We start from the raw sequence: 15,823 nt of genomic DNA, 5'->3' as shown, positions 1-15,823 counted from the left end.
GAAAGAAAGGAAGGACGAACTCTAAGGACAACCCTGTCCTTATGAAACACAGTGAAGGGTGGCTTAACTGAAAGTGCCTGTAACTCACTCACTCTGCGAGCGGAAGTGACCGCAACCAAAAGAACAAGTTACTTTCTTACCTGGTAACGTTCTTTCGATGGGATGGTCCGACAACATATTCCATATCTATGACAGGTAATGTCCACAGCTGTGCTGTTTCGGAAAATCTTTGGCGTCTGTGTCCTGCGTCGATGACGTCGATGCGCCGTCCCCGAGGACCTCCTCCGATGGCCGACGTCACCCGATGTGATAAGTAGGACGCACGACACCCATAGCCTCAGTTATAGTTTTTTCCCCAGAACGTGTGCCACCAGTTTTCTACCAGTCAGACACACAAGGCCTTGCGGAACGCAAGCTGCAATCGCAAAAGAAATTTTGCAGCGGGGAAGGCAGGGAGGGAGCGATATGGAATACGTCGTCGGACCATCCCATCGAAAGAACGTTACCAGGTAAGAAAGTAACTTGTTCTTCGAGGGGATTGGGTCCTCCGACGTATTCCATATCTATGACAGACTCCCAAAGCAGTACCAAGCAAGGAGGTGGGAAAGAATTTAGAATACAAATTTAGCATGCCCAATCAAATTGCGGAATAGAGAACTGCCTTACCAAAGGCCAGATCTTGCCCTCTAATGGAATTGAGGGAATAGTGACGTACAAAAGTATGTACTGAAGCCCAGGTGGCTGCATCACAGATGTGACGAATAGGAACTCCCCTCTGCAGGGCAGTAGATGCAGCCACTCCTCTGGTAGAATGGGCCCGCAAGCCAGCCGGAGGGTCCTTACCCGCCAAGCGGTAAAACTCGGAGATGGCTAAAATAATCCAACGAGACAAAGTCTGTTTCGTCACAGCTTGTCCCAAACGCTTTCCAGCGTAACCAATGAAAAGTTGATCGTCCACTCTGACCCGGGACATGCGCGAGATATAAAAGCTCAACGCTCTCCTAGGATCAAGCCTATGGAGCCTCTCCTCTTCCTTACCAGGATGTGGAGGAGGATAGAACGCCGGAAGAACAACCTTCTGGCTCAAATGAAATTCCGAAACCACCTTCGGAGGAAAAGAAGGACGAACTCTAAGGACAACCCTGTCCTTGTGAAACACAGTGAAGGGTGGCTTAACTGAAAGTGCTTGTAACTCACTCACTCTGCGAGCAGAAGTAACCGCAACTAAAAACAGTTTTCAGAGTTAACAGCCTCAAAGGGCAAGAATGTAAAGACTCAAACGGAGCACCCATAAGAAACTTAAGGTTCAAATCCCAACCTGGCACCAAAAAAGGTGACGGAGAGAACACATTAGTGAGCCCTTTGAAAAACTGTGAAATTAAAGGAATCTTAAAATAAGAACACTCTTCAGACGAATGCTTAAATATGGACAGCGCCGCCAGGTAACCTTTAATGATCCCCACTTGTAAGCCCCTGTGGGCCAAAGAAAGCAAAAAAGACAAAACCATGGGAATGTCGCATTCAAAAGGATCCACATTCTGAACTCTGCACCAGTCGCAGAACTTTCTCCAACGGCAACGGTACAGAGACTTTGGTTGCCGGCCGCCTGGCCGAGAGCAACACCTCCATCACGTCTTCAGGGAGGTCCCAATCCTTAAACCTCAACCTTTCAGAAGCCAAGCATGAAGATTGAGGGATCTGACCTCTGGATGGAGAACCTGACCCCCCTCCCGTGAGAGCAGATCGTCTCGGTAAGGAAGACGTCGTGGAGGGTAGATGGACAAGTCTAGAAGGTCCGGGTACCACGTCCTTCGGGCCCACGCCGGAGCAATGAGGATCATCCAGGAACCGAACCTCCATAACCTCTGCAACACTTGCGTGATGACGGGGACTGGAGGAAACGCATACAGCAATGGGAATGACCACTCCACCACGAACGCGTCTCCTAAGGCTCCTTTTGGAGGAAATTCCCGCAAGCAGAACCTCTCGCACTTCCGGTTGGCACTGGAGGCGAAGAGATCCACTTGAGGGGTCCCCCAAAGGGCAGAGATCTCCAGGAGAATCTCCTGAGCCAACTACCACTCGTGAGAGATCGCGCTCTGCCTGCTCAGAGCATCCGCCGTCTCGTTTTCGTCTCCGGCCAGATGAACTGCCGAGATCAAAACTTCCTGCTGGATTGCCCAGAACCAGAGCTGCATCGCCTGCCTGCACAGAGGAAGTGACCCTGCACCCCCCCCTTTTTGTTGAGGTAGTGCATGACCACCGTGTTGTCTGTCAGGATCAGGACATTCTTTCCTCGCACAGTCGGCAGAAAGGCCTTCAGGGCTAGCCTGACGGCACTCAGCTCCAACAGATTGATATGGAGTCTGGACTCCGACGGAGACCAACGACCGCTGACTGTCAGCCCGTTGGCATGAGCTCCCCATCCCGTGAGGGATGCGTCCGTCACGATCGTCACCTCCGGCCAGGGTAGCCAAAATGGAGCCCCGTCCTCATCAGATTGCCTTCGACGGGCCACCACAGAAGGTCCTGGGCGACCGAGAACGGCACCTAAACAGGGTCCGACATCCTGCCGGGGGACTGAGACCACTGGAGCTTGAGTGCCCATTGCAAAGGTCAGATCCGCAACATGGCCTATGGCACCAGAAGAATGCAGGATGCCATGAGGCCGAGCAACCTCAAGAACATGAACGCTGGGAGACTCTGGGCAAGCTGAAACTTGTGCACCATCTGCTGAATGTGATGAGCCCTCACCTGGGGAGGAAAACACTGCCCCAGGGACGTGTCGAGCCTTTGAGTTGGTGTCAAATGGGACTTCTTTAAGTTGAGGGAGAAGCCTAGCTTGTGGAGGGAGTGGCAGGTGACGGACAGATGATCCAGGACTTGCTGGGGAGAGCGCGCCCTGATCAACCAATCGTCCAGATAGGGGTAGACGTGAAGACCCTCTTTCCTGAGATGCGCTGCCACTACTACCATGAGCTTGGTGAAGACCCTCAGGGCGGAGGTCAATCCGAACGGCAGGACCCGAAACTGAAAGTGCGAGTTTCCAACCGCAAACCTCAGGTACTTCTTGTGCTTTGGATGGATCGGCACATGAAAATAAGCATCCTTGAGGTCGAGACACACCAACCAGTCCTGAAGTTGAAGGGCCTGGAGGACTTGAAAGAGAGTAACCATCTTGAACTTGTCCTTCCTGGGGAGTTTGTTCAAACCGCGCAAATCCATGATGGGTCTCAATCCCACGTCTTTCTTGGAAATCAAAAAATAAGGGGAATACCATCCATTGTTCCTCTCCGCTACAGGCACCAGTTCTATGGCGCCTTTCTCCAGCAGAGATTGAATTTCCTGCGCAAGGAGCGGATCCGGACTCTTCAAAGAGAGATTCCCCGGTGGATTGTCGTGAGGCCTCTGCCGGAAAGGAAGACAGTAGCCGTGGGCTATGATCTCCAGAACCCACAAATCTGAAGTAATGGCACGCCACTCAACAGGATGCTGCGCCAGCCTTCCCCCAACCGGCGAACCATGGGACAAAGCCTCATGACTGAGCTGAAGCGGCTGCGGCGTTGCCTGAGGGCAAAGAGGTAACTGCCTGAGCAGCTTTGACACCTAGAGTACCCAGTTTTCCACCTCTGGCACTCACTCACAAACGGTTTCTCCTACAAACCAATCACTGATCTCAGTGTCATACTGCCCCCTAGCCAATGACGCCCTCTCCCTAAGCCCTTCCTCTGGCAGCCATTTTCAGATTTGGTAGCACAAAGTAGCAGTATGACCAGGAGGGAGGGTTTGCATGAGAATCCATGCCAGACCCATGCTGGAGAACAACAGTTACAGGTAAGTAACTTGTTCCTTCTCCAGCATGGGGTCTGGCATGGATTCACATGCTCATGAACAAAGAATACATAGCAATACATACACAACCATAGGAGGTGGCAAGGCTCAACAGAAGCAATACTCTTACCACCAGACTGGGCTCACCTTCAAGCGAACAGGTTGCGCATCACTGCTTGGCCTACCCTGGACTCCTCCCTGGAATCCCAGTTGATGCAGTAGACTCTTGTGAAGTGTGCGTAGACCTCCACGTAGCAGCCCTGCAGATGTCGAGCAGGGGCACACCCGACAGGAACGCAGTCGTTGCAGCGATTGCTCTGGTACAATGGGCTCTCGAGCAGCTAAGCAGCTGTCGGTTTGCCAACCGGTGACAATGAGTGATGCTGCCGGAGAGCAACCTGGAGATGGAAGCCTTGGACAAGGCCTTCCCATGGTTCACAGGACTAAAGTTCAGCGCCCGAGTCACATCCAGCGAGTGCAAAGTCCTCTTTACAAAGAGGCGTCGGAAAAAACAGGTAACACCAAGGGCTTGTTGAGATGAAATTCCGAAGGAACCTTGGGCATGAATGAGTGTGTCCGCAGCACCACCCTCGTCTCGTGAAAAGTCAAGTAAGGCTGCTTGCATGACAGGGCTTGGATCTCACCTACTCGTATTGCAGAGGTGATGGCCACGAGGAAAGCCATCCCTCATGACAAACTTGAGCGGAGCTGAACACATACGTTCGAATGGAGCCCCCATGAGCCTAGACAGCAACACACGGGTTCCCACGCCGGACGGAACCTTCACCAGTGGGGACAAGTGGAACAGTACCTTGATGAATTCCTGCAACCACAGTGTACACCGTCCTGGAGATCTGGTGTAGCAGGAGATGTCCACCAGATGAATCTTGGAGGCGTGAGCCAGCCCAGATTGAACCAATGACAGTAAATACGCAAGTACTTGAGGGGCTGTGACCCTCAGGAGGGTTGATCTTGGGTGAACAGCACCACATTGCAAAGCGCTTTCATTTGTGTCCGTAGCATTTTAAAGTAGACGCACCCCTGGCCTCAGCGAGTATCTCCTTGCAGTCTGCCAGAAGATCATAGTCCCCGAACTCTAACGCTGCAGGAGCCAGGTCTTCAGGTTCAGAGACCCTGGGACGTGGTGCAGAATTGTGCCTCCTTACCTGGCGGGAAGATCTGCTACCACTGGTAGCTTGACAGGAGAGGACGCTGACATGCTGAGAAGGTCTGGGTACCAGATCTGCCTCGACCATTACGCTGCGAGGATCATCCTGCAACGGTACAGTCCGAGTTGATTGAGGATTTGGAGAATTAATGGAGGGAACTCATACAGAAACAGGCCTTCCCAGTGAATGAGAAGGCGTCCCCCATGCAGCCAGGCTGGGGGAACCTGCTGGCGTACCTCCGGCACTTGGTGTTTGTCAACGCCGCAAACAGATCAATCTGGGGACTGTCCCATTTGAGGAAAAGGTTGTCCACTTGGTCCTGCTGAAGCTCCCACCTGTGGCAAGAGCGTATCTCCCGGCTGATGGAGTCAGCAACGGTGTTCTTTACTCCTGCCAAGTGAAATGGCATGAACATCCCCTGGGTGACAGCCCAGTGCCATAAGACCTGCGCCTCTTTGGAGAGCGCTGGGGATCTAGCAACCCCCTGTTTCTGGATGTAAAACATCATGGTGGTATTGTCTGTGAAGACCCTCGCCACTTTGACCTTTAGGGACGAAGAAATGATTGGAGGACCCAAAACACAGGCCATAGTTCCACTACATTGATGTGTAGCATCTTCTCCTCCAGCAGCCACAGACCTCTGGCGCGGAGACGTTCAGTGTGTGCCCCCCAACCTTCCAGGGAAGCGTCTGTCGTGACAGTCTCCTGGTATGGTGGGCTCTGGCAGTCTGTGCCCCTGGTGATGTTGGAGCGCATGCCCCACCACCTTACTGCTCGACTTAACTCCTCGTCAAGCACGATCCTGTCTTTGTAACTTCCGGACATCTGGATCCAACGGGTGTCAAGGAATTCCTGGAGTGGTCGCATCCGCAGCCTACAGAGCCGGACCAAATCGATGCATGCTGAGCAGCGACTTGATGGTCCTCACAAGGTGATCTTTAGTGCTAACAGCTGTTGCACTTTACCCAATATGGCCGCTATCCTCTCCTCCGACTGAGCCGCCAGACAGGACACTGTTGAGCCTGAACCAAAGGAACAGCGCGTTCTGCGATGGAGACAAGTAGGATTTTGCATAGTTCACCAAGAACCACAGATCCGCCAGCTGCCGGACGGTCATCCATGTGATCAACCGCGATCTCCTTCGACATGGCCCGGATGAGCCAGTCATCAAGGCAAGGGTGCACAGGAATTCCCTGTAGTCGCAGATGAACCGTCACCAGAGGCAGGCACTTCGAAAAGACTCTGAGCGCCGACTTATATCGGAAGAAAAGAGTCTTGAACTGTTAGTGCTTCCCTTGTACGACGAAGCGCAGGACCATGCAATGTTTTACCTGAATGGGGCGTGGAAATACACGCCCTACAGATCCAACAACGACAAAGTCTCCCTCCTCCAGTTGGCCTAGCCGAGTACGTACTACAACGTGACCATCCTGAATTTCTGGGACTTTAGGCACTTGTAAAGTCGTCGTAGATCGGGAATGTGCTTAGCCCCCGGTCTTATTTCTTACCAGAAATTAATTCGAGTGAACTCCGGAGCCTCGGAGTCGCTTCGGAATCAGCTCCATTGCCTTTTCTCTTAACATGGCCCGAAACTCCTGCGGCATGTGTTGTTCCTGCCGGGCCACCAGTGGTATTCACAGACACTTTCACTGAAACTCCAAAGTGTGTCCGTGGCCGAGAGCGTCCAGCACCCATTGATAGGTGGAAAAGGTCGCCAGGCGGCATCCCACTGGGGTGCAGGGGTCATGGAACCCGACTGCCTGGCAGGTTCAGTCCTGCTTGGAGGCCGACACGCAAGCCTGGGAGCATCGATGACGCCGGCCACCTCCGAAGGTCTCGAACGGCCCCTTGTATGCTTCCTGGGTCGTGGAACGGGAGGGTTGGCTGTGAGAGGACGATCCACTACCGAAACTCTTCGAAGAGCACCCTCCTGAGGGACGAAAGGACGGAGCTTTTGCAGCGTGCCCATGCTACGTGCCATCTCCGTGTCAGCTTTGATGGCTTGAAGAGCTTCATCAACTGCCTTGCTGAAAAGATTGTCTGTCGAACCGCATGTCCAGGACTCTTGTTTGGACCTCTTGTCTGAAGATGGTGGCCTTCAGCCATCCATGACAACTGAGGCAAACCCGTTTCCCATCTGGCAGAATCCCGCTTCCGCAATGTCCGGTGACGGTTGGAGTGGAGGCATAGGGTGCCCCCTTTTCTTCAACTGTGGTGGCCACAGTGTCAACAGGGTTGTCGCCGGTTGAGTCGCTGGTGGTGCTGTCGGCATCCTCTTTTGAACCTACGGACAACAGTGTGTGGAGGGTCGAGAGAATATCCTGCGACAGATCCATGGGAGGTGCCTGGAGGACAGGGTCGCTGGGCCCAGTGCCTAAATTGCCACCCACCTACCTAGTCATCGTCACCTCCGGCAGGCAACAGACTTTCTCGTCATCACCAATCTATTCCGGGTTGGTGTGGACGGAAACAATGACATCCTCATCGGATGAAGAAATATCCATGCCCTGTAGCTCTTCCATGCCCCCACACCTTCTTCGGGTCCTGAGGGGCCGGCTTCGGGCTGAGGTCCGGCATCATCCTCTCCGGAGTCTTCTCCACTGTTTTGGCTGAATCCTCCTGTCTGGGAGGGAGTCACCCTGACTGCCACCGGGGTACCCTAGACCGGGTCAGCTTCTTTCGCCTTCAAAAGGGTGGCAGCAACCATCGATAGAAGAGGACGCCTTGGCCTGGATCACCTGGGCCTCAGCTGGCAGGACTGCCACCTTGTCCTGCTTGGCCTTCTTCGGTTTCTCTCGCAGCTTCCCCAGGGTAGCCGACTTTCTCTTTGACAAAGAACTGGAGCAATGGCTGGAGATTGAGGCTGATGGAGACGATGAACGCGCCCTGGCCATCGCAGAACCCGCTTGGAGCGCACTCAAAGGACTTAGAAGCCTGCTCTGGCTGGCTGGATCTGGATGAGGCATGCTGCTGTGGACCACAGGGGTAGAAGCCCTGGCCTTGAGACTCGTCGCCAGGTGGACGTGCCAGTGTTTCATTGTGCGTGTTAGGCAAGATTGTGTGCAGTATCCTTTGCAAAACTACAGCAACCTTGACCTCCTGGCAATAGGAACCCAACCTTTGGTACAAGTCTGTACTACACAGGTTGGTAGAGTGGCTGAGCAGCCAAGCCTATCGCAAGAGGGATCAATGTGAGCAGTAGGGTTGTAACAGTTTCACAGTGACAGTTATTCAAATAAACACTTACACTCAAGGTTTCTTGATTAAACAATTATTAATTTAAAAGCTTTAGGGAGAATTCTCAGAAATGTTCTAATTCCTCTCTACCTTAGAGACCCCCAGAACCTTTGTGTTAGGGAGAATTCTCTCTTTAGGCTGAATTTCCTAACCTAGTGAGTCCCCCAGCAGCTTTGCTGGATTTCTGGAGTTTGTTTCTTTCCTCCTGCCAAGAGTGAGACTCTTTCTCCCACTCTTGGACATGATTTATGGTGTTCCTTTGACTATTGTGTTTTATGGGCTATGGGATACTTTATTCCATAGGGTCTCATGTGTTTTTATTATGTGTGTTACACAGCCCCCTCCGTGCAGTAACACAGGGGTGTCATAGTGACCCCCAACATAGACACCATACCCTGGGACTGACTACTGTCTCCCAGGGCATGTAAAGTCACCATTGGCTTTACTAGTCCCAAATTATTAACAGAAACCAGTACAAACCATCATATTGTGGACATACTGGTTGGGGCAATTCGATTACCCCCGGGATCTGTTAGGCAAGGGGGGCACGTCTCCGTCCCCCCTTGATCGAGTTTTGGCTGGTGGCAGTGGAAACTACTTTATATTCGGTCGCAAATATTTTCCTATGGGATTTTCCCATTGTTCGAGGCTACCAACTTTATTTAATTCTCATAGCCTCGAACATACCGCTGGTTTATTTATTTAATATTAATTCGCCGGTTGGGATTTTTTGCCAGGACTCGATTCTAAAATGGCGTCTGTGTCCTCGTCTGACTCCAAGTCGAGCCCTTTGTTCCACTTTTTGGCGGGCTTCTCCACAGAAGCCTCCAAAAGCCAAAAGTGGAGGCACTCTGTCTGGGTACCACAGGGTGTGTGGGAGGGGGTTTAGGCACCCTGGACTTGGTAACTCAAGTCGCACTCTTGTGTGATTGGCCTAAGTGGTGAGCCGGCCGGCTCACCACTTAGCATGTTTGATTGACATCTAGGCTGAGTGAATGGGGGTATGCTGCATAAAAGCAGGGCTTTGGGGACTGGAACTTCAGAAGTCGCCACAGGACCTGAGAATCCAACGAGTGAGAAGCTGAGCCGACCTACTACCAGATTAAGCAAGATAGTGCATCAGTATAGGCAATACTTAAATGGAAACTGAGCAAAATGGCATTTCACAAGGTTTAAAAAGGGGAAGATCAGTCAGAATAAACCTTCTTCAGAAGGGAGCAATATAAAGCAACACACAACTATGCTCCAAAAAAAAACACTTAGTTTTCTCATCAACCCAATACCCATTTGGGATGCCACAGCCACTACCTACACCCTCAGGTAACTTCAATAGCTAGGGTGTAGTTAGCATTAATATATCATTGTTGCATTTAGCATATTCTTGGGAGGAGTGTTAATGAGAAGAGAGTTCAGAATAAAGCAAGCATGCACAGTTATTCTCAAGTAGGTAAGTACTTTCAAAACAACCCCCCCAATGCAAAGTCAGTTAACCCTATCCTGGAAGGAAGCCAAAACACAAGCAGAAGAGACCAGAGTCATTCAGGGAGCCCAGCCAGTCAATGTTAAGTTAGCAAAGGTCAAGGTGAACTGAAGCACTTCTTGCAGGTAAGCAGAAAGTCTTTTCCAATGTTTAAAAATTCTTGGTATAATAGAAGAAATCAAGTAGGGCCACAATCTGATTAGGCTTGTGAGGTAAAGAAGCTGGAAGCAACTCTACTAATGCAGCCCAGCAAGTCTCTAACGAGAACAAGAGGCTACATAACAAGAGGTAAGTTCTTAGACTTTACAGTACCTTTAGGTTGAAGAAAAAGCGCAGATGACTTCAGGTTCCTGTGCAGCTCTGCAGATCTCACTGTTCCTGGGCCTCACTCGTGGGGACAAGAGGGAGGACTTCTGAATACTCCTGCAATGGGACGGTCACCGCTCACAACCGGCAATCTTCAAACAAGTGGCACTTCGGTGTTTCAGCTCCTCGCGACTAATGCAAATAGCAACATTGTGGTTCCTGGCTGTCGAGATGGACTTTCCTTGCATCTGGGGCACAGCACTCTGTTGAGGTGGCTCAGGATCGGTCAGTCCTGCTTCAGGGAAGTCCGGAGGATCATCCTGGTGCTCAGGTCCGACTTAAAACCGATCCACTCGGTTTAGTGTTCCTCTCCCTGGCACTTCGGTTCCAGCAGCAGCAGTACAGCCAACTCAGAGGATGTCCAAACGAGTTCACTTTGGGGTTGACTGGTCCCACTAACCCAAAGGGAGAAGTTTTCCTTGCAGGGCTTCTCTAGTCGCTTCAGCACAGCAGCAGAACTTCACCGGGCAAACAAACGGTTCAGGAGTTGCAGCAGGTGTCTCTTCGAAGTTCTTTGGATTCCTTCGTCCAGTGGTCGACTGCCTTCCTATCCAAAAAGCCTTGCCTTTTATGCAGGTTTCTCCCATTCATGCCAGACTAGCTGTCAATCACACAGCAGGGTGGCTGGCCTTGCCGGACAACCAGCCGGTCAATCACTTGTGGGTGCATTCCTGTATCCAAGGGGATTAGGCACAGGGAGTTTTGGGCACCTCCCTCCCTTCCTGCCCCCGCCAGACACCCTGGAGCCAGAGCTGGGCTTCACTCGTGAAACCCGCCAAAGACAAAACGAACAAAGGGAGCAGAACTGGTTTGGCGCGCAGAGTAAATCTCAAGAAGGACCTTTCCAACAAGAAATGGTGAAAAAAAGAATACCAGGGCCATTTTAACAAAATGGGCACCCATGGGTGCCTTACTGCAGCTGCGAACGCAGCCCATGTTAAAAACACACAATGGTAGTAAAAAGCAAACCACTGCCACCAGCCATTGATTGTAGAAAAGGGTAACAAAAATGTTACATGAAAAACTAGATAAAGGGGATACTAAGTAACTCCTCCAGCACCCTATTGTAAGCGGTCCATGTACCCCAGCCGTAGGCTGAGGAGTTGGCTGTGGAGCCGGAGGCGGCGGCTGCACCGGGGCTGGGGGCCCGATGAAGGCATCTGTGGTGCCTCTATCATGGCGGGGTGGACTTCCCTGACTGCGTCTTTGATAACCCCCATCTGAGGAGACCTCATGAGGCCGAGAAACCTCTCGAAGAGCACTTCCTCACTGGCCAAAGAGGTGACGGGGGTGCCGACAGGGTTGCAGGGAGCTGCTGCAAACCCTGTCCGTAGAGGACACAAAGGAAAGTTGCCCTGCACAAATGAAGGGTAGACTGTAGGCCACGTACCTGGTTGAGGCCAGTCCCACCTCGACACTCGTTCTTCACCGAATTCGTGGAATGGCGGACGGGTGCCTTTCTGGCGCGGCGGCCATTTTGTCGAGCTGCCTGCCACGTGTTGCTCGGCCTGCTGGGCACTGCATGGTCCATGACTCTTGTGTGGTCCCTCGACTCTGCGCCCGGGAGGATCCGAGGAACCCTCGACCCGAAGGCCGGTAGCTGAAGCAGCCTCAGGGCACGTGCCGGTAGCAGGACCTTGCCGGTCCCTTCGCGCGGATGAGTCCCTGGGAAGGAGTCTCCCTTGCGGGGTGCGTTACAAAATATAGGGCCTACCTTGGGCCTGGCTCGATGCTTCACGAAGTTTGAGATTCTCAGGAGGCGACCTCTGGAAGAGCTCCTCCACCTGGCTAGTCGTTTCTTCAGCACCTTCGAGGACAGCGAGTCACAAGCCGAACATGATTGCCAACCGTGGTCTAAGCCAAGGCAACGTAGGCAGAGGGCATGGGGGTTTGAAGATGGGAAAAGCCCTTTGCAGGATGGACACCTGCTGAACCCTGTGGAAGTCGACATGTGCTGGGGAGGAACGTGACGCCTGAGGACCAAGTACCTGAATGATAGATGAGACAAAAAAAGACAGACGTATCATCCGCGCGTGGATTTACATGGCCGAAGCCAAACCCAGGAGCGCTGGTGAATTCGGCCCGTTCCGGTCGACACAGAAAAGGGGACTGAGGTGTAGTGCCAGAGTCAGGGCAGTGCATGTTCCCTGGGCCGTGCCCCCGCACACCTCTAAATTTAAAGGGGAAAAAGTTTTTATGTGGTGAAAATATGGTTCTGTCTCCCGTCCCTTGGAAGGGACGCCCATACAGTATGGAGGAAAGGGGACGGGACGTAAGAGTACACAATGACTCAATACTTGAACGTGCGGTATAAATCTGAATATGACTGCCAGAGGTGCTTGGGGAGAGGGCAGTCATTGGCTGAGGGCAGTATGGCCCAGAGTTCAGTGATTGGTTTAGAGGAGAAAGAAGACAGTTTGTAAGTGAAAGTGAAACTTTTCTTTTCACGAGGAGTCCCGGCTGGACGATTGGGAATATTCATGAGCATGTGAATCAACGTCAGCCCCCAAGCGGGAGAAAAGGTCCCACTCACTCAGGAGTTGGAGTTAAAGTTAAAAAGTCGAGCAAACGAGCTGGGGTCTCTAAGGTGGGAATAATTTAGCACTGAAATGAAAATTCTCCCCAACACTCACTGAAGGCAATATTATCAAATGGAAATGGAATATAAACATGAAAAAACGGTCTGGTTGGCCTTTGGGCAAACAATGGAGAGGATTGTTCAGCCATACACTGCCCTGCTAGAATGTCTCAAATGTACCAAGCTTGTATTAGATGAAATCATAAAAGAAATTACCTTGGAATTCTGTTCGTCTTTTTGAAGAGATCCAAAATGTTCCTAAAGACATAATAAAGTCAAATTAAACTCTGCAGCATTGAATAACAGCGTCAACCTTTCGAAAAAAACATTAATAAAATAATCTAAAGTAGCAACTGCCAAGACACTTATGGGTAATGGATAAAAGGCAAATCCAGTGAGGTTTACATGGTTAGTTATTGAAGTATTTCGTAGAAACAAGCTTTGTCCTACACACTACACTTAATTGTAAAAAGTAAACAGTTGAATAAAAAAAGTAAATGGAACAACGTTTTGCTACGTTAACTGGTTCTGACGTTTGCAACCAGTGAAGTTCTTTTGAATTCACTGGCCTTGCTAAGCCTATATGTTTTTTTTTTAAAAAACCTTTCTTTATTGTCAAGGTACAGTAGCATGCACGCAATAGATCCGATTAGAAAATAATGTTAGATATTTGGGATAAACAAAACATAACATGTATAGGGGTATACAGAGGGACATGGATTTGCAGCCCATTAGCCTTTTCCGAGTTCGAAGTTATGCTTCAGACTGTGCATCCAAGAGGGGAGAAGAGAACAGTTCAATGTCGTCTTTACTGTTCAGGTAACTACAGAAATCTGACCACGTATTTTTTGGGCGGGGAGTTCATGGGGAAGGAATTGATATAGTCTTCCTCGCACATTTGAGTCCAGGTAAGAGCCTTCAGCCACATCGAAGGAGGGAGGGGACCGTCACTTCCAGCATTGTAATATGCATTTTTTGGCTACCATGGTCGCAACACTCTCACAACACAAACAGTATAGCAAGGGGATCTGGGCCGATCTGGGTCCACACCATCTCTGACTGCTTCCCAGAACAGGACAAGCGCACAGAAGGACCAAAACATGCGAGTATGGTCGGCCTCTCTAGACCTACACCTCGGGCAAGCATGAGGCTGGTTCTGAGCAAATTTCCCCACCCAGTGGGGCGTGTAGTATAGCCGGTTGAGCAGTTTATATTGCAAGCATCTGAATCTGGAATTGAGTGAGTGTGTGTGTGAATGCACATTTTGCCCCACATGGCGTCTGATTGTCAAGCCCAATTCATTGCTCCATATGTCCCTAGGTGTCTGGGGTGCATCTGCTGCCTTTGCCATCAGCATTTTGTAGAGCGAGGATGTTATAACCCTCCCACTGGCTGAATTGGGGAGCAGATCTCAGGTGAGACGGGGGTTCATCAGGGTACGAGGGCCACATGGCACAGACTGCCACTCTTAGTCTAAAGGATTGTAGCAACTCAAGAGCCGAACCAGAGTGGCCAGGTCGCTATGTTTGCGGGGTGATGAACTTCCCATCGGGATAAAGATCAGATAATGCACGAAATACTAGGTCAAGCCTGTGTCGCATGAGGAGTTTGTCATGTGTGGGGGCGAGGCCCGGAAAGTATGGGTGGTGTTCTGGGTGAGATTGCAACAGTCGTCTCCATGCCATGGTTGTGGTGGCCACAGGGTCAGCCGGGGCGCCGGTGTGGTATGAGCCAGTGGCGTAACACAAAATGTGGGGGCCCCCCTGCGAGCCATGCTGAGGGGGGCCCCCCCTCAAACTCAGCAACAAATCACGGGTCGTGCCACACTCCGGCCGGCCTAGATTATCACGCTTGCACAATACGCATGAATGTGCTGCTGAAGGGGTATGCCACACACTGTACTAGGAGAAAGATATAAATATGTGTTTTAATGCAATATTCAGCACACTTTCTGCAAAAAATTGGCTAAAAAGCCAGTGTGTTTGCAATTGTTTTGTAGGGTAACACCAATCCAATACATGCAAGTCCCCAACAGTGCACAGGAACATTAATGCGTTGCTATTAAAAAATGCCATGCCACATTGAAAACATGCCCCACTGGCCGCACAATGTAGACTAGTGTGGACACGTTATAACATTACAGTAAAAGATGCCAGGCCACATTTAGACATACCTAGACTGGTTGCAACAAAATACCAGTCGAAGTAATAACACTCATCAAGAAGAGAGCACACATTGAAGCCCGGGTCTCTGCTGCCTCTAACAACATGGCCAAACTCTTTAAAATCTGCACGGAACTGGTCAATCCTGTTGCGGTCTCCACCTCTCCTGTTCCCTCCCAGGCCCTCTGTATGGCTCTGGCCTCTCACTTCTCTGCTAAAACTCAGGACATCCTGTCCGCTATCTCCTCTTCCTCTCCCTTGTCCTCTCTCGGCCCCCCTTTGGCCATCTCTACCTCTCCTCCTCCTTTCTCCTCTTTCTCTCGGACCTTACCTGACAAGGTTTCTAGACCAGTCTGATTCATGAAAGTGTCGTCCAAACAGGTGTTCCCCTGCTGCTCCAGAAACATCATGGACCGTATTGACACCCTCGCTGCACCTCGGCCAATTTCTGTAATCACTCTTTCACCACTGGAACGTTCCCCTCTCCCCTTAAGCGCTCCCTTGTGCACCCACTCCTCATGAAGCCGTCTGCCGATCCTATCTGTCCGGCAAACTATTGCCCAATCTCCATCACCCCATTCCTTGGCAAACTCTTGGATAAGAGCTGGCCATCTCCCAGCTTACTCTCCACTTTGAATCTGTTGGTTGTCTCCATGACCATCAGTCTGGCTTCAGAGCTGCCAGTGGCACCAAAACTTCTCTCCTGAACACCAGTGAAGATCTGCTCTCTAACCTTGATTCCAGCATTCCTTCTGTCCTAATCCTCCTTGACCTTTCCTCTACTTTTGACACAGTCAACCACACCATCCTGATCAATCGACTACATGAGAACCTGGGCATCACGGATCAGGCCCTGGAGTGGCTGACCTCCTTCCTCTTGGACTGCCTCTCCCAGGTCCAACTTGGTCCCTTTCTCTCCACCACCTCTCTCTACCTGTGGCATTCCCCAGGGCTCTGCTCTCACCCTGGTTTTTCAACCTCTCTTGGCCCACCTGATGTC

At 51.1% G+C, this 15,823-nt stretch overlaps 1 protein-coding gene across 1 annotated transcript in view; it reads right to left on the bottom strand.

The window, feature by feature from the left end:
• PTCD3 (pentatricopeptide repeat domain 3) overlaps positions 1–15,823 on the bottom strand; it is a 310,551-nt gene that overhangs the window by 76,226 nt on the left and 218,502 nt on the right. Inside the window, exon 22 of the mRNA XM_069632175.1 lies at positions 12,878–12,919. Within this exon, the coding sequence (XP_069488276.1) occupies positions 12,878–12,919 (42 nt within the window). The remainder of the gene's footprint in view (positions 1–12,877; positions 12,920–15,823) is intronic.

Source organism: Ambystoma mexicanum, chromosome 6q (assembly GCF_040938575.1).
Source record: "Ambystoma mexicanum isolate Mex_15411 chromosome 6q, UKY_AmexF1_1, whole genome shotgun sequence".
Taxonomy (NCBI): Eukaryota; Metazoa; Chordata; class Amphibia; order Caudata; family Ambystomatidae; genus Ambystoma; species Ambystoma mexicanum.
The sequence above is the reverse complement of the archived record's forward strand: the minus strand, read 5'-3'. Positions and strand labels throughout refer to the sequence as shown.